We start from the raw sequence: 19,787 nt of genomic DNA, 5'->3' as shown, positions 1-19,787 counted from the left end.
AAATATTTTTTAATTGTAACCCCCTCACTAATTTCTGAAAATTGTGTCCAAAACATAAGATTTTGTTAAGGTTCCCCTGTTCTTATAAGGCCTGAGTGTGGTAATATGCATGTGTTTGTATATGTATGTGTGTGTGTGGTGTGTGTGTTAACCAAGGTGCAATGGGGAAACCCCTATTTTGAATAAAATTATTAACAGTCTGTGTAAATTCAGTATCAGATGAGACTTACTGGCCTCTGCTCTGGTGTGCCAGGGACATGGTCCAGCATTTTCAGCAGCTCACTGTGAACATGAGGCAGGCCAGCTACATGAGGGTGCGGCAAATGCAGTATCACAGGGCCCTGCGCTCAGAAGGGCCTTATATTTTGGGCTTAATACTCTGCAAATGCTGTTTTGAAATTCTTAATAATTTTATCTTTCAATTCCTGTTTTATATTATAAGTGAAATCCTATTGAGACGATGGAACACATGGGGGAACCAGGAACCTGCACTCCCCTCAGGTCCTGCCCACCCTGGGCAGGTTCTCTCTTAGCTCCACCCCCCATGCCACCCCTGGCTCCTCTTGGCATGTTCTCCTGTCCTCCCCTCACCTCAGAACTGCTGTCCCAGGGCCCTGGATGTCCCAGTGCCCCATCTGCAGGGGACTGCCAGAAGGCAAGCCCCAACTTGCCAGGGGTCACAGTTTTTCAAAGGAAGTCATAAGTCTAGGTTTCGTAAGTAAACACTTGATTTTTAAATGTTGACTCCCTTTTTTAAAAATCTAAACGTACTTGTGGCTATGTGAGCCTCCTCTCCCGAGGACGGCCTGCTCTATTCAGTGTCACGTCTCCTCGGGGTGATGGGAGCTCCTGTCTAGACCTCTTCCTTCCTGGGTTAATTGAAGATAATGGAATCTGAATTCAATTTATATAATCGCTAAGTGTAGTAGATAGATTTCTTATAAAAGTTATTCTTAATATAAGTTTAACATTTGGAACAAATTTTGGATATTTAATTCTTAAGTAATAGTTCACAAACTCCGTAGAACTTTGGTCTCTGAATGTTTTCCAGGTTCTCCATGGGTTGGTTTCTTGTTATACTAATATTTGTTACATGACAATATCTGTGGCATAAATAATAAGGATATGTTTTATCAGAAGCAGCTTTGCTCTTCCTGCTTCGTTTTATTTTTTAGGAAGAGAGAAAAAAGCATTTTCCCTTCTAAAGACTTTTATTACTATGAGGCAAAGCTTCCCCAAGTTATTCTCTCTCCTCTTTATTGGGAGATACTGCCTTGAAAAGCTGTATATTTTAAAGAATTCTGGTATCCTCTACAACTGCACTGTCTAATGTTGTAGCCACATGTAGCTACTTAAATTTCAATTAATTAAAATGAAATCAAATTAAACATTCAGTTCCTCAGTCACATTAGCCACATTTCAAATGCTTATTAGCCAGTACTGGTAAGTGAGAGCCTGTGTGCACGTCCCTTCCCAACTCAGTGATCACTCATGTCACCTTGCTAGCTTGGAGTTGGTTATGGTGAGAGTATTTATGCTGCGGAGATCAGACGCAGACATGGCTTGTGTGTGTGTGGGAGTCGGTTGTTAAACACGCACCAGCGCACCACTGTCAGTAGCCAGGTGTGGTGTCTATTGTGTCCATACTATGCTGGACATCACAGAATGCTGCTATCATCACAGAAAGTTCTGTCGGGCGCACTGCTCTGCAAGGTATAGTACCTGAGGTACCTCCAGTCATTATGTACAAGAAAGAAAAATTATCAAAGGAAAACGTATGGGTATGGTATGAGTAAAATATAATTGCTGTGTTCCTCTGTGTGCACCCCAAGCATCAGGCATTTTAACTCACAAAGCTGCCCTGTAGTGAGTCCAGACAGGCACCTAATCACAACTCGAGCTATTCTTGGTGACTTAACCCAGTTACCGAGATTTATATATTTCCAAGGATGCTCAAGTGATGAGTGCAATTCCATTTAACTTGGTAAAAACAAAAATTATAGTCTTAGCTTTTAAAAAGAAAATTTTGGAGGCCTACATATGTCATTGGATTTGTTTTCATCTGGTCAGCAGAGTACACTGATTATTTAGAATAAGCCTTTTAAAACCATGAGAACCCTGTGGTTACCTAGAGACATTGCTTAAAAACTAATGCAAGATTTATCTTACAGATATCTGACTTAATCGCAGGCGCTACTAGAGATTTAAGGCTGGAAGTAGCCACTCTTGAAAAAAAACTGCATGAATCCCATGTCCAATATACTGAAGAATCTGAGTCAAAGGAGAAGGAAATTGAAAACCTTAAAAATTTGGTTGCAGAATTTGAATCTCGCCTGAAGAAGGAAATTGACAATAGTGATTTTGTTTCAGAGGACTTGAGGAAGGAAATGCAAGAGAAGTCAGATGAACTGGAAAGGATCCTGCTGGCACAAACCCAGCTGAGGCAGCAGTTCGAGCAGTCCCAGGAAGAGGTAGGATGGGACGGTGGCACCGCTGCTGTTACAGGCGGCACCGCTGCAGATGCTCTTTCAGAAAACAAACGAATGAAAATGTGAAAGGCAGCTTGGTGTCATGCGAAATGTTCTGGACTGTTCATCAGGGGCCTGGGATCATATCCTGGTTTTGTCTTTAACGAGGCGGTCACTTAACCTTTCTGGACCTGGCTTCCTTTTCTGTGAAATGAATACACTGAGCTGCATAAGCTCTAAGGTTTTCTCAGCACCCAGTTCTACTGTGTTGCAGATGGCCTTTTAGAAACTCTGAGACTAGTAATCTTTATATGTCTTGCTTATTTGGACATCTTTGCCAAAAAAACTTTTAGAGGACTTGCTGCTTTAGTTCAAATAATATTTGGACAATATATCTTAAATATCATTTTTCTTTAGGGATTTATCTTTCTGTCAACCTAAATTTATAAGGTAATTTACATGTGCTGGTCTTCTTTCTTATATACTTGTGATTATTTTAGCAATGTTTTTATTTGACCTGGAGTAGACATATTTTGATTTAAAATTTCTTTCTAACAAAGTCTTATTTCCATACTGCTAAGCAGTGTGGAAATGGTGGGTGCTACAGACTGTTTGTGTCCTCTAAAAAATCCTGAAGCCTAATCCCCAGGGTGATGATATTTAGATGTAGGGACTTTAGGAGGTATTTAAGTCAGGTGGGGACTCTGGGAGGTATTTAATCATGAAGGCAGAGCCCTCAAGAACAGGCTTAGTGCCCTTATACAAGAGATCCTTGAGAGCTCCCTCACCCTTTCTGCCACCTCAGGACAAAGAGGGAGGGTGCCCCTGAACTAGGAAGCAGGCCCGCATCAGACATCCAATGTGTTTGTGACTTGACCATGGAGTTCCCGGCCTCTAGATCTGGGAGAAATAAATTTGGTTTGTTGTTTGAGCCACCCAGTGTACAGTACTTTGTTGTAGCAACTTGAACTAAGACAGTAGAGCAATTAATCTGCTCTGTGATCACCCAAGTTATGTCACATGGGAATATTTGATCCCATTCATGAGAGAATAGCAAATAAAGGCAAATGGAGGAAGATTCTGAATGTTAATAACAAGTCATCTTTTGTTGGTTTTATGGGCATCTTAATAAAGGAATAAAAAGAAAGTGCTAGTCATAATATTGGCTATTAATAATTAAATATACTGTGTTCTTGCTATATTTAAATTATCAAGCAGAATAAAAAGTGTATGCCAGCATTATAATTATGAACCGAACCTATTAATGCAAAAGAGTTATAAATTAAGTTAAAGTGGTCATGGACAGAATACTGGATCAACAGCAATGCCTTAACAACCCTGTAAAGTAGAAATGCTTCCACGTTACAGGGGAGGAACTGACTCTGGAAGGTCGAATAACTTCCAGAAGGCCCCACAGCATGGTGGGGCCGAGACTCAAAGCTGCATCTCCATGACAGCAACGTTTCCTCTTTCAGGAAACCTGAGTTACAGTGGCTCCAAGTTTCACGTGACCCCCAGGCTTAGCACTCATCTGTTTATCTTAGGCCTCATTTATTTATCTATTTTTTACTATAAAGTAACAATAAGTATTCTGCCAGATGGTTAGGGGGTCAGATGACCGAGTGTCTCCTGCTGGAGCACAGCAGCACAGTGTTCCTGGTAAGGGAGCCGCCTGGTCAGTGCCGGCCAGAGTGGGAGGGGACAGCACACCTGTGCTGCAGAAACCCTGAGAAGGACAGAGGTGACTCAGTTTTGCTTCAAGCGAGACAGCAGCATTGATGTTCTAGAGGGGATATAGAAGGTTAATGGAGGGAAAGGCCAAGGCAGTGAGACCAGCAGGTTTTCTGACTTTTAAATCCCCAGAGAAATGACAATATGGAAAGTGAGGAGTAACTTATAAACTAGGACACGTAGAAAAAGACAGAAGGGTCAAATTCTGAAAATGTATGTTGGGCATCTGTGCAGGTGCTGGGCATCTGTGCTGGGCACTAGATATGAATATAACTGACAACTGTCACTTGCTGTTCTCAAAGAACTTAAAGAAAGTTTTATATGAGTAATTACATTGACGTGGAGAGAAAAGAATGACCTAAACAGAAACCTGTCATATATAAAGCATAGACAGAAGCTAAAAAATTGGCCTTAAGGGCCTGTATTAGTTTTCCATTGTTGTACAATAAATTGTCCTCAAATTCAGTGGCTTCAAACAGCAAACATTTATTTTCTCATCATTACTGTGGGTCAAGGATCTGAATGTGGCTTAGGTGGGTGCTTCCGGCCCAGGGCCTTTCATAAGGTTGGTGTCAGGTTGTCAGGGGCTGCGGTCTCATCCAAAGGCTCAGCTGGTGGAGCATTGGATTCCAGGCTCACTCTGTGGTTGCTAGCAGGATTTACTTCCTCATGGGCTCTTGGGCTCAGAGCCTCAGCACCTTGCTGGAGGTCAGCGGCCTTCCTCAGTTCCTTACAGCATGGACCTCTCCACAGAACAGCCCACCACATGGCAGCTGGCTGCGTAACTCAGAGCAGGCAAATAAGCAAGAACGAGAGTGTGAAAAAGAGAGTGCCCAAAATAGAAGCCACAGTTTTTTTGCAATCTCATTTTGGAGGTGACATCCCATTGCTTCTGTTGTATTCTGCTCATCACAAATGAGTCAATAAGCCCAGCCACAGTCAAAGTGAGGGATTGCACATGAGTGTGAATAGCAAGAGGGTAGGGACACAGAGCCGCTTTAGGACTGCCAGTCTCAGGGCCTCTGGAGGTAATTTTCGCAAGCAAAACCAGACTGAAAATGAAGAGCGAATGTCATTTTCAGGCAAAGGGAGCTACGTTTGGAGCTCTTCCTGCTCATTAGTTGTAAAAGGAAGTCACATAAAGATGCCATTTTCGATTTTTAAAGTAGGCTTTTGAAAGATACAGGACACCAAGATGGTATATGAATGATTATGGATCCTTACAGGGGAGTAGACAGGGATCATCTCACAGGGAAAGTTACCCAAGGATATGCCAGGGGGCAGATTTCCTTTTGCTGGGGTGAAGAGAGGGGAGGGTTGGCTAGATTTTCCATTAGAAGTTAAATAATTATAACTAAATAGTAGGAGTAAATAATTAAGGCTTCTTCTCTGGTTAAGCATGCCAAAGTCCAGAATTTCTTATAAAAGTAGGAAATGAGCCCATAAAAGCATAGGAGTTACAGGTCAGAAAGAATTGAGTTTGCAGCATTCAAAGTGAAAAGCACTACTGTTTTGACCATGCATTCCAGACACTTGAAATTTCTCAGGTTCTGGAGAAGAAAAGCCACATTTAAGTGGAGAACAAATTCTCATTAGAATGAAGATAAATTAATAAGAAAGCTAATTAAGGAGAGGAAAGTCCAGCTCTTGTTCAAGAGAGCAGAGAATGGGTGGACTTTGTTTTTTATTGTGTGAGGAAAGTTCTCAAGGGCAGGAGGAAGGCCCCAGCCTCGAAAGGGCAAAATGGGCATGCCTGTGTGGAGTGGGGATTATTGGAGAGCAGCCACAGAAACAAGGGTCAGAGGTGAAGCAACAAAAGGCACAGGTCAATAAGAGAGAAAATGGAAAATAAAACTGTATGGGAAATGTAAATGTGAAGAGGGGGGCCCCCTGAAAACTCCTCAGACAGAGCAGACACACACATAAAAATTATAACATTAGGGAATAAAGAGGGAAGTCAGAAAAGAAACATAGTGTGTTAGAGAATAGGACATTATCATTTAAAACCAGGTTAAGACAGATCGCATGCTTTTTGTGGCCCGTTTGCCTTCCTCCTAGCTCCATGTGAGCCCTGCAGGACAGCGTGGCCCTGCTGCTGTGGGCCTCATTGTCATCCAGAAAAAGAATGCAGCAAATTTTTTAAAAACCCACAAAAACAGCTCATGTGTAACTACCAAAGGAAAGCCAGTACAGAGAACTCAATATTTTTGTTGTCGGAAGACTATAGATAAAGAAAACAAAGGGGCAGAAGTTTTAAATTCTACCAGTTCCTATAGGCCATCTAATAAAAATAAAAGATATTAAAAATAGAAAGGAATACTTTTGTTAAACAGGAAGAATTGAATATATATGTTTATCTCTACTTCATCCCAAAGCAGTAAAATGATGGTCAATTAATAAAAAGTGAATAAATTCATAAGGAAAAGAAAAGAAGCAAGGGGTTGTAACTAGGTGAACAAGATGCCAGCTGCATGTTGGAAAATGGAAAACAACGTAGGGGTGAGAGGCAATCAGCAGACTATCGGACGGTGAAACCTAATGCCACTGGGGAGTGGGGGAGTGGGGCAGTGGGGTGAAACCCCACGAGGAGCAAACTCACTTATGTGCCGTGACACTGGAAAGGCTCAGGAACTAGACACACCAGATACCTCTGAGAGAGGAAGAGAAGAGAGGATTTGAAAACAGGGCTGTCTGAATGTTTGTAAAGGCATCAGATAGATGCTCAGATATCCTCCTTAAACCCCAAGCTGCCCCACCCACAGCAGGATATCAAAGATTTATACTCGAGAAGAATAAAATGTGAGAGGCTTTGGATCTAAGGATACACATCAGCAGAGTATGGGATAAGGCTAGAATGAAAGTATGTATACTAAAGGGTGAGACCGCCTAGTCCACTTCACTCAGTCACTTCCCAGAACAGACAACCAGGCTTACCATATATATTAATATCCAGGAAATCTAAAAAGAAAGAATTTTGTATAGTAACAATTGGGGTCTCCCAATGAAATCCCTGTCTAGTCTACCCACTGAGAAGTATACTAGTCAATAAACCCTTACAAATGCATACAGAACTTCTAGTAACATTTGGGAGCTTTGAAAAGACAAGAATCATCAAACACTAGAATCACCTCTAATATAAAAGAGAAAAGCCAGGATCGAACAAATAAGAACAAAATAACTTTGTTTTGGCTGGTGTGGCTCGGTGGATTGAGTGCTGGCCTACAAATCAAAGGGTCACAGGTTTGATTCCCAGTCGGGGCACATGCCTGGGTTGCAGGTCAGGTCCCCAGTAAGGGGGACTGAAGAGGCAACCACACTTTGATGTTTCTCTCCCTCTCTCTCTCCCTTCCCTCCCCTCTCTAAAAATAAATAAATAAAATCTTTAAAAAGAAAAAAAAACTTAGAAGAAACAGATACAAAACAATGTGGGAAGCAAAAGTGAACTTCAAAAAGAACACAATTAATATCTTTATGAGAAAAGAGAAGATATTGCATAGATGAGACATGCACAGGAGGCTATGAAAAAGAACAAGCATGAATATTAAAATATAAGAGCTGAAGCAAAAAAAAATTAGTGTTTGGGGTAGATGATTAAGCTGAAAAGATCTCCCAGAATGTAGAAGAAAAAGCAAAGAGATGAATAGGAGCAAAGAAAATGAGAGGATCAAGCTAGGATATATAATATTCCACTATATAGGATTTCCAGAAGGAGAGAACAGAAAATGGAAGGGAGGAAACTATCCAGGATCTAATTCAAAAATATTTCCAACTACTGAAGGGACATGTAGTTCTATTTTGAAAGGGCCTACCCAGCATAATGAATGGCAAAACAAACACATCAAAGCACTTCAGCATGAAATGTCAGTACCTTAAGGATAAACGTAATGATTTGAAAGCTCCCAGAAACAAAAAAAACCACACAAACAAAAAAAGTTGCCTGAAAAGGAATAGTAATCAATGACATCAGAATTCTTAACAGCAACAGGAGAAACTAGAAGATAATGGCTTTTAAATTCTGAAGGAAAATTATTTGCAACCTAGAATTCCATGTCCTGCTAAATGGTCAAGTGCAAGGGTCAAGTAAGAATATTTTCAGACATTAGAGTTCTCAAAAATGACACTTCCCTTGAAGCCTCACTGAGGAAGCTGGTAGAGGATCTATGACACCGCAGTGAGGGTGAACTACGAAAGGAGAAGAGATCAGAATCAGGAAACAAGTTCCAGCACAGGAGAGAGGTGGAGGGAATCCCCAGGCCCAGGGTAGGAAGCTGGGCTAGGTTCAGCAGAAAAAGGAAAGGCTTCTAGAAGTATGCTTCCAAGCAGAAAAAAAAAAAAAAAACATGCCAGCATAGCAAAATTACATCTGACAAAATAAACTTCAAAACAAAGATCATAAGAAGAGATGAAGGTCACTACAGAATACTAAAGGGATCTATCCAATAAGAGGATATAACTCTTGTGAACATATATGCCCCAAATATAGGAGCACCTAAATATATAAAGAAAATCTTGGCAGGCTTTAAGGAAGAGAACAACAGTAGTATAGTCATTGTAGGGGATTTTAACCCCCCACTGTCACCAATGGATAGATCAGACAAAAACCCAACAAGGAAGCAGCAACCATAAACAACACACAACATCCAATAGATTTAACTGATATTTAAGAACATTTTATCCTGAAGCAGCAGCATACACATTCTTCTCAAGTGCATATGGCTCATTCTCAAAGATAGACCACATGTCAGGAGAAAAACATGCTTTAACAAATTCAAGAAAATTGAAATCATATCAAGCATTTTTGCAGATCACGATGTCATGAAACTAGAAATTGGCCTCAATACAAATCTCAAAAACATTTAAGTACATGGAAGCTAAATAGCATGTTGTTAAGTAGTGAATGAGTTATCAACAGTATCAAGGAAGAAAGCAAAAAGTACCTGGAAACAAAAGAAAATGAACACACAACAACCCAAACCTACAGGACACAGCAAACACAGTCCCAAGAGGGAAGTTCAAAGAATTACAGGTCTACATCAGGGAGACAGAAAAATCTCAAGTAAACAATCTAACCCTGCACTGAAAAGAATTAGGAAAACAACAAATAAAACCCAGAGTAGAAGGAAGGAAATAATCAAGATCAGAGCAGAAATAAATGACAGAATGACTAAAAAAATCCAAATGATCAATTAATCCAGGAGCTGGTTCTTTGAAAAGATAAACAAAATTGATGAAACTTTAACCAAACTCATCAAGAAGAAAAAAAGAGAGGACCCAAATAAATAAAATAAAAAATGAAAGAGGAGAAGTAACAACTGATACCACAGCAATACAAAGGATTATAAGGAAATGCTATGAACAGCTACATGCCAAGATATTGTACAGCCTGGCAAAATGGATACATTTCTAGAAACATACAGTCTTCCAAAACTGAATCAGGAAGAAGCAGAAAACCTGAGTAGACCAATAACAACCAGTGAAATTGAAGCACTAATCAAAAAACTCCCAGCAAACAAAGTCCTGGACCAGATGGCTTCATAGGCAAATCTTATCAACTATTCAAAGAACTAATGTGTATCCTTCTCAATATTGTCCCAGAAATTCAAAAAAAGGGAAGACTTCCAAGCTCTTTTTATGAGGCTAGTATTATCCTAATTCCAAAAGCAGATAAAGACACAGCAAAGAAAGAAATTATACACCAATACCCCTGATGAACATAGATGCTAAAATCCTCAACAAAATATTAGCTAACTGTATCCAGCAATACATTAAAAAGATCATACATCATGATCAAGTGAGATTTATCCAAGGGAAGCAAAGTTGGTACAATATTCACAAAACAATAAATGTGATATATCATATAAACAAAATGAAAGATAAAAATTACATGATCATATTAATAGATGCAGAAAAAGCATTTGGTAAAATCAAGTACCCATTTATGGTAAAAATTCTCAGTAAAATGGGGTAGAGGGATCATACCTCAACATAATAAAGACTATATACAAAAATCTACAGCCAGAGTTATGCTTAATGGGTAAAAACTAAAAGTGTTTCCCTTTTGATCAGAAACAAGACAGAGATATCTGCTTTCACCACTTGTATTCAACATAGTACTGAAGGTCCTTGCCACAGCAATCAGACAGTAAAGGCATTCAAATTGGAAAGGAGAAAGTAAAACTCGTTATTTGCAGACAATATGATATTGTGCATGGAAAACCCTATAGACTCCACCAAAAAACTACTAGACCTAATGAGTTGCTGACCTAATGAATTTAGCAAAGTAGTAGGATACAAAATCAGTATTTAGAAATCAATGACATTTTTATACACCAATAGTGAACTATCAGAAAGGGAAACTAAGAAAACAATGCCATTTACTATCACACCAAAAAATAAGGTACCTAGGATTAAATTTAACCAAGTGGGTAAAGGACCTGTATTTGGAAAAGTATAGGATGATGAAGAAAAAAACAGAGGAAAATACAAACAAGTGAAAATATATACCATGTTCATGAATTGGAAGAATTAGCATCATTAAAATGTCCATACAACCCAAAGCAATCTTTAGATTCAACATAATTTCTATTAAAATGCTAATGACATAGTTCACAGATCTAACACAAATATTCCAAAAATTTATAGGGAACCAAAAAAGACCTCGAATAGCTTTGGCAATCTTGAGAAAGAAGAACACATTTGGATGGATCACAGTACCTGATTTCAAACTATACTATAAGGCCACTATAATCTAAATAGTCCGGTACTGGCATAACAACAGACCCATAGATTAATGGAAAAGAATAGAGAACCCACAAATAAACCCACATCTTTGTGGTCAATGGAGTAAAAACAGTCTCTTCAATAAATGGTGTTGGGAAAACTGGACTGGTACATGCAAAAAAATTGAACTAGACCATCAATTTACAATATACACCAGAATAAACTCAAAACAGATAAATGACTTAAATATAAGTCCCAATACCATAAAAGTCCTAGAGGAAAACATAGGCAGTAAAATTTCAGATACAAATTTCAAATTGCATAACACTGCCTTTGTGGATGTATCTCCTAGAGCAAGGAAAATAAAGGAAAAAAATGGGACTACATCAAATTCAAAGTCTTCTGCACAGCTAAAGAAACCATCCTCAAAATGAAAAGGGAACCCACTGTATGGGAGAACATATTTGCCAATGATATATCAGACAAGAGTTTAATTTCCAGAATATATAAAGAACTTACATGACTCAACACCAGGAAGAAAAACAATCCAATTAAAAAATGGGCAAAGCACCTGAATAGACACTTTTCCAAGGGGGACATATAGATGGCTCATAGATGTATGAAAAGATGCTCAACGTCACTAGCCATGACAGAGTTGCACGTTAAAATCAGAATGAGATATCACTTCACATCTGTCAGAATGGTCATCATTAATAAATCAACAAACAACAAATGCTGGTGAGAATGTGGAGAAGAGGGAACCCTAGTGCACTGTTAGTGGGAATGCAGACTGGTGCAGCTGCTGTGGAAAACAGTATGGAGTTGCCTTCTGATCCAGTGATCCCACTTCTGAGAATTTCTCCTAAGAATCCCTAAAACACAAATTCAAAAGAATATACACACCCCTATATTCATAGCAGCATTATCTTCAATAGGTAAGATTTGGAAACAGCTTAAGTGTGCATCAGTAGGTGAGTGGATAAAACACCTGTGGTACATTCACACAATGGAATACTAAGCAGCAGTAAAAAATGAAGGAATTCTTACCTTTTGCAACAGCATGAATGGAACTGGAGACTATTATGCTAAGTGAAATAAGCCAGTTAGTGAAAGACAAATACCATATGATCTCACTTATAGCTGGAATCTAATGAACAAAATAAACTAACAAGCAAAATGGAACCAGAGGCACAGAAACAAGGAACAGCCTGACATGTGCACGAGAGGAGGAAGGAGGTGAGGACTAGCTGAAAGAAGGTGAAGGGACTAGTCAAGGAACCTGTATGAATGGCCCATCATGGACAACAGAGTGGGGGTTGACTGTGGGAGTGGCAGTTGGGCTGGATGGAGGGGTGCAAAGGAGGAAAAATGGGGACAACTGTAATAGCATAAACAATAAAGTATTTTTTAAAAAGAAGTATATCACCAAGAACAAAGAGAGGCTGATAGATGAGAGGGAGTGCTTGGACATGTTAAACACATATTCAAAGCTCCTGTTAGTGGTATTGGTGAAAAATTAGTAATCAACACCTAGACAACTAAGCAGCTAAATAATGAGACAATAATTAACTCTGGAAGGAATCTGAGCAAGACAGAAAATGTAATCACAGTACACTACATAGCCCAGGTGTATATAATATTTGTATATATATAATCATAGAAGGAAAAATATATGCATATATTTAACTAAAAATTGTGATAGAAATATAATGGGGCAGGAAAAATATCTCATGAGGAAGGAGAAATATCTGTTGGGAGTTTCAATAGGAAGCTAAATCCTCATCTTTTGTTCTATGAAGTCAGTAGGTAATGACTTCAACATTAAAAATCATGAGATAGCTATGACATGATATTGTTTAGGAATTCAGGGAAAAATATTAGAAGACAGAGCTTAAAAACCTGAAAAAGGTTATTTCTGAGAGGCAGGATTGGAAGTGTGAAGGAGTGCTTTTTTTCATGATAATTTGATAGCATTGTTTTAACTTTAACTATGTTTACTATATTAAATTTTAAGAAATAATTTAAATTAATGGAAAGGAGCCCTGGCTGGTGTAGCTCAGTGGATTGAGCACAGGTCTGTGAACCAAAGGGTCACCAGTTCAATTCTCAGTCAGGGCACATGCCTGGGTTGTGAGCCAGGTTCCTAGTTAGGGGGCATGCAAGAGGCAACCACACATTGATATTTTTCTCTCTCTCTCTCTTCCTCCTTCCCTCCCCCTCTCTCTAAAAGTAAATAAATAAAATATTTAATAATGGAAAGGAGTAAATTATAAAATGAAAACCTGATAGGGAGCTTGGCAAAGAAAAGGATAAAGAGCGAGGTTAAAAAAGGAAAACCTGGCCCTGGCTGGTGTAGCTCAGTGGATTGAGCACGGGCCTGTGAAGCAAAGGGTTACCGGTTCAATTCCCAGTCAGGGCACATGCCTGGGTTGCAGGCCAGGTCCCCAGTAGAGGACACATGAGAGCAACCACACATTGATGTTTCTCTCCTACTCTTTCTCCTTCCCTTCCCCTCTCTCTAAAAATAAATAAATAAAGTACTTTTTAAAGAAAAGAAAAACCTGGAAATTATAAGTAAAAACAACAAACTACAAACTTTGAGATCTTTTTAAGATTATGAGAAATAGAATAAAGACAAAGCAGATTCTAGCTTAAACTTTAATAATGTGTGCCTGGCATACTTTTGTTTATTCTTTAAGTCTGAATAGAAGGATCATTTCTCCATGAACCCACAAAACCCCCGAGACAAGCTTATACATCTGTGCTCCCACTGCATGTGTATATACATTCATTTAACATGCAAACAGTTTTTTTTAAATAGATGCCCACAAGGTGAATAAAGCAGGGAAAATGGATACCTTCTGAAGGAGAGGTGCTATAGTACATGGTGTGGCCAGAGGACTCTTGAAGGGGGTAATATTCAAGCAGAACTGAAGTGAGAGAAAGAACATTCCTGGCAGAGGGAATAGGAAGTGCAAAGGCCCTGTGGCAAGGCACATCCTGGGATCCTTGGAGAAGCCATACAAAAGTCAGGAGGCGTTGCTGGAGCTTACTGAGCAAGGACAGATGTAGAAAGCAAAGTTTAAGGGGTCAGCTCACGGGAGTCTTTGTAGGCTGTGGTAAGGATGTTGTATTGTTCTCTAAGTGTGATAAAAAGCCACTTGGGAATTTTGAACAAGGGAGTGACATGATCTAACTTATTTTTAGAGTGAAACTGATTGCTGTGTGGAAAATGGGTTGAGGGAAGGCAAAAATGAAGATGAGGAGACCTATTACAAGACTCCTGAAAAGGTGTAGAAAAACACTGATGGTCATAGTGTGAAGCAGGAGAGAGTGGCCAGATTTGGAATACATTTTCAAGGAAGAGACGGAAATTGCTGACAGGTTGGCTGAGGGAAAAGCATAAGAGGAGTCAAGGATAACTCCAAAGTTTGGAATCTCAGGAACTGAGTCACACTGCCATTTACCGAAACCGGAAACACTAGTAAAGGAATAGAAGTGGGGAGAATATCAAGAATTTGGTTCGGAACATGTTAATGTTAATATGCCTATTACATGTCCAAATTTAGGTGTTGAATGGGTAGTGAAAGGCTTAATGGAGACATTGATTTTGGAGACATCCACGTGTAGCTGATATTTAAGCCTTGGGACTGAACGAGATCACCCAGGGAAAGAAACAGTAGAGAAAAGAGTTGGGAACAGGCATTCCAGCTTTTCAAGACTGGGAGAAGGAGGAGAAGTCAGCAGTGGTGACAGAGAAGGAACATCTGTCAAGGGAGGAGGAAATTTGGAGGAGAATACTAGCGAGGACCCTAGAGAAAGAAAGTATTTTTAAAAGGGAGCATGAGACTTATACAGGGCCATAGTCCTTTCTACAAAAACTTTGGCTTCAGATAGCTTTCGCCATTCAAATCATACTGAATTTTAGAAAGTTAGTAAAGCACATATGGCCCAGAGATCTCGGGCAGCCCCTTCCAGGCAGCTGCATTAGTATTTCTGAGTGAAGCCCTAGGGGTGGCCTCCCTAAGTGAAATAAAGAAAGAGTATCAGTCCCGTCAGATTTTATCAATGGTACCAAATGTTATGAGTTACACGAATGTTTCTTTGCAGACCTTTTTGGATATCAAAATTGTGGCTGAAGGATTGTAGATGTGCACTTGCTTTCTTCCCAACAGCTAGTTTTGTTGTTTCACCTGGCCGTCTCTTGACTTCTTGGCTCTGTTCTTGTTTAAAAATCAAGAAAAGAGAGTGCATGTGTTTCTCTGAGGGTTACAGACACGAAGAGGTGACAGGAAAAAGTGAGGGAGTTTTCCCAACCAGGCACAGTGGGCACCACTGTCAGGTTTCACTGCTTACACGCTTTCCAAAATTTGGGGGTCATGGATGACTTTAAAACTGCTTGGGGGTTTTGAATAGTTTTTAAATGTAAAATCTATTCTTTTAAAAAAAAAGAAGGAAAACACAATCATGTAGGAAAGTTTCCAGACCTGGCAAGGATGAATTTATGTAAATGCTGAGATTAAATTTCAGGAATTCATGGCAGTTGCAAACACAAATAGCTTTTTTGCAAGAGGGATTTGCTTAGTTTTAGGCTATGCATTTACTGCATTTGCATGCTTAACTGATATGGAGAAAATGGCATATATTTCTCTGCTAATTCCATTTCTGAGAAACCAAAGCAGCAGTTAGTAAATTAACAAATTAGTGGTTCTCAACTTTGGGACCAAAGAAAATTGGAATCTGAGCCTCCTCCATAGAGTATGGGATAAATGGAGATTCTCGTATCTCTGGCTCCATAGGGAGCAGGGGACTGTCAGGGAAGCTTTTAGGGGCAGGAACAGTCCCTAGGGTTGGTTAGCAGGGAGGATGGTTGAACTGACAATCTGAGAACCTTAGCCTTGGGGTGTGAGCTTCAGGCTGAGTCTCCAACCAGAGAGATGGAGGCAAGATGGTCTTTTACATATTGGAGACAGTCTGTCCTGACACAGCACAGATGCCAGAAAATTGACAGGAGAAAAAGCATGGAGAAATGGTTTTTGTTGTTTCATTAGTACTAATTAAATCTTAATGAGTGTTAGATAATCACGAACACCAAGTCTTCATGGCTGGCTCCTCCTCCCCATTCCCAAAGTTTGCTCTTGAGAGAGAATGATTTCCCTGTCCCTACCTCTGTTTTGGTATGTCTGCTGTCATCGTTTCACGGTGTTCTTTGTGTTCGCAAGCATATAAATACAGTTAAAAGAAAAAGTTGCTTGACATCCTTTGTACTTCTTTCCTGAAAATCTATTCAGATTCCTGTTTATGGCTTCCAAGGGCAATTTTCACTATTTTTCTACAGTGTTCTGGGCTGATCAGATTAGTTGAGCAGAAGCTTTAAGTGGAAGTTTGGACACATCCTCTGCTAACTCCGACTCATCCTTCTCGTTTCCACACCTTTTCCACAGTTTCCGTCCACCACAGCTCCCCACCCAGCTGGCTGACCATCCTGTCACCCTCGAATATGTCTAGTTTGGGTTGGTGGCAACTGTAATCTGACTGGTTGAGACCTCTCTGGGTATACAGCACAGAGACACCCATCTGTGCTTACTCTTTCCTGAGGACTTGCTCTCCTAGTATATTTCCCCCCCCAAAAAAAATTTATGCCAAATATAGCTGATTTTCATCACAAACAAGATTCTCACCTTCAGAATCGTCAAGTTACCCAGCAAAGCTTTCTCTTGCTTCTTCCACTGTTGAAAGCAATCCAGCTGTCTCTAAGGATGAAAATGAAAACAAACATAAAAATAAACCACCCTTACATTTTAAAGAGTGGAGAAAATTGGCCATATTAAAAATTTCAAACAGATGGTGAGGCAGTTTATATTTTTATTTTGACATTTACTTACCCAGTGGGAGTATAATTGAGCCATATTTTTAAGCCCACTCAAAGTAACCTTCATCTGAAAATGTTGTAGACAAACATATCAGGAATGCTCTCCACCAGTCCGCACAGCTTAAGGACCCAGGGACCTAGTTCTCCCTCCCTTTGATCAACCTAACCAAGGGCCACTCGGGATAGAAATCTTCTCCCTAAAAATTTTGGCCTCTTACTATTCTCCCTCCCATCTTGCCCCAGTCAATGCCATTTTCCACAGAGCTGGCAAAAGCATCTAAATTGCCAGCCCTGTGCTTAAAATCAACCTTTTGATGATTCCATATGGCCCTCAGAATTAAGTTAGAACTCTAGTATTAGCATGTTACCAAAGCCATCCTTGATCTGACCCCACTCACTCCTCCCTGCCTCAGACCTGTTCTCACCTCCCCTTGTGTACTCTACACTTGAGTCATTCTAAGCCATGTGTCATCTCAAGATGTGCCTCTCACTGCCGGGTATTTGCACTCACTGCCCACTCTGCCTGGGAAACCCTACTGTTCCTTGCTCACCTGCCTCATGCCCCCATTTTCTTCTTGACTTAGTTTCATTGCAATCCAGTGATACTATTTTGCCATACTAAAATATGGCCAGTGATAACTTTGACTAAAACATTTAGAATACTATGGTTTCACTGATTATTCTCATGCTTGTCCATGATTTTCAAGCTTACTGAGCATATTTCATTTTACACATTTCCCATGTTGTTCAATAAAAACACATTAAAATTCTGCAACAATACAACCTTCCAAAAAGACAACTAAAAAAGACAAACACTTTGCCTAAATTGCCGAATGCAATCTAGCCACGAGTGAATGATTCTTTTCCACATATGATGGAATTTTCCACTAATGTGTCTTACTGATTCTGGCCATACCCATGAGTGTCCTGGTCATGCCTGTCACACACCCTCCACTCCTGAAATAGCAGTCCCCTACACTTGATGTGTTCGGTTTCCATTTTTTTACTCCATGATTGGATACATGATAATATTTGAACTGCTTCTTGAACAAAACTGAATTATAATCTCAATTTTAAATGAGGAGATAATGGCGGCAGAGGACATGCAGGTGTTGTGGGATTAACCTGAGTTTTCATAGTGTTTGCAGATCAGACAAAAATAAAAGTCCTAACTTTGGACCCTGCTTTTAGTTCCAGGGTCCTTCTGGTTTGGGAAATAATTTAAGAAAGAGAGTTCATCCTTTTTTTCTGGAAGCTAAATAGCCTTTGAGAAGGATGAGTTACAGAGCAGTGACCTCAGACCAAGATGGTTCGTAGCCCTTCCAAAGTTCAATGTAGAGTTGGCGGGTACTTTACTTTCATTATACTTGCTATGGGGACATCTTTGGGTTCATATCACCTTTTTACTTCCTCCTTTTGTGGAGTGTCACTTGCCTGAAATAGCTTTTAAGTGATTTGCTTTATGCATGTTTTCTGTAGAGCACTAGTTCTTTCCTTTGAGATGTGAATTTAATTTTAATAAATTTCAGTACAGGTGCTGGTTAACAAAGCAATACTACCCAGAATACCAAACCCATGCCAGCAAAAATGTCCCCCTATGACATCAGCAATGTTAACAGCAATTGAGCAAAGATTAATAAAGATGGAGAGAGATTAAGAATATTATAAGATTGGAAAAAGGGAACATGAGATGACTAAAGGAGATAAAAATGATTTTGAGTGGGAAGGAGAAGAAATAATAAGAGTAGGGAATAAAAACAAGGCAAAGAAAGGGATAAAATAATATTTAAAACATAAGTAAAACAGGGAAGGGTGATGGCAAAATGGTGTAAGAAAAGGGAAGAGTATAACATATGGTTTGAAATAAAATTTAAAAGGTAGTGAACCAGAGGGAACAAAACCACAACAAGGTCAGTAAAAATGGCAGCTGACCAAAGATGAATAAAAGTGGGAAGAGAATAAGGATATTATACAACAGGGAAAAGAAAACATGAGATGTCTATAGTAAAGAGAAATGATTTTAAGAGTATAAGGGGAGAAAAATAATAAAAGTAAGGAATAGAATCCAGGTCAGAAAGGGAAAAATAATAAAATTTCAAACTCAAATAGGTAATAGCAAGAAGAAGGCTAAACAGGAGAGAGTAACCTATGAGATTTAAAATTTAAAAAATAGTGAACAAATACAAATACACTTGAAGAAGAACAGCAATAATGTAATATTCACACCAAACAAGCCACAATTTATAAAAGTGGAAAGGAAATAAGAATAATATAAGAAGGGACAAAAAAATATAAGCTGACTACAGGAAAGAAGAAGGCTTTTAAGAGGATAGAGGGAAGAGAAATAGTAAAAGTAAGGAATAGGAACAAGAAGTAGTGTGGGGGAAAATAAAATTTACAATGTAAATGAGAAAGGGCAAGAAGAAGGCAAAATGGAGTAAGACAGGAGAAGGGTACAATGTGAGATTTGAAATAACAATAAAATAAAAAGTAAGCCCTGAATGGTGTAGCTCAGTGGACTGAGCGCAGGCTGCGAACCAAAGAGTTGCCAGTTTGATTCCCAGTCAGGGCACATGCCTGGGTTGCAGGCCAGGTCACCAGTGAGGGCCACTGTGAGAGGCAACCACACATTGATGTTTCTCTCCCTCTTTCCCTCCCTTCTCTTCTCTCTAAAATATATATATAAATAATAATATAAAATCTAATAAAAAAGCATAAAAAATAAAGGACAAAGAATAGCGAATTAGTTGGAATACAATGGAAGCAAAAGAAGAAATATTAGACAGAAAACTGTACTTGAACAACAATTAAAATAAATTAAATTAAAATAATAAAAATAAATAAAGAATTATTAAAAGGCTATGCGAAACAAAGAAAAATGCAAATTCTGAAGAAGAATGAGGTGATTTGTCTCAGTAGTTTTGTGTTTGCCTTCTGACTTCTCTTCTAGATCCACCTCTGGTTTTTATCAGTTCAAGGTCCCAGGTTGGGTCATC

The 19,787-nt window shown here is 39.2% G+C and overlaps 1 protein-coding gene across 2 annotated transcripts in view; it reads left to right on the top strand.

The window, feature by feature from the left end:
- LEKR1 (leucine, glutamate and lysine rich 1) overlaps positions 1-19,787 on the top strand; it is a 163,910-nt gene that overhangs the window by 136,513 nt on the left and 7,610 nt on the right. For both annotated transcript variants that reach the window (XM_037126349.2, XM_037126350.2), the window contains exon 12: positions 2,172-2,471. In XM_037126349.2, coding sequence (XP_036982244.2) covers positions 2,172-2,471 — 300 coding nt within the window. The remainder of the gene's footprint in view (positions 1-2,171; positions 2,472-19,787) is intronic.

This window comes from Artibeus jamaicensis, unplaced genomic scaffold, assembly GCF_021234435.1.
Source record: "Artibeus jamaicensis isolate MK-2021 breed Jamaican fruit bat unplaced genomic scaffold, CSHL_Jam_final scaffold_474, whole genome shotgun sequence".
In the NCBI taxonomy this organism is placed as follows: Eukaryota; Metazoa; Chordata; class Mammalia; order Chiroptera; family Phyllostomidae; genus Artibeus; species Artibeus jamaicensis.
The sequence above is the reverse complement of the archived record's forward strand: the minus strand, read 5'-3'. Positions and strand labels throughout refer to the sequence as shown.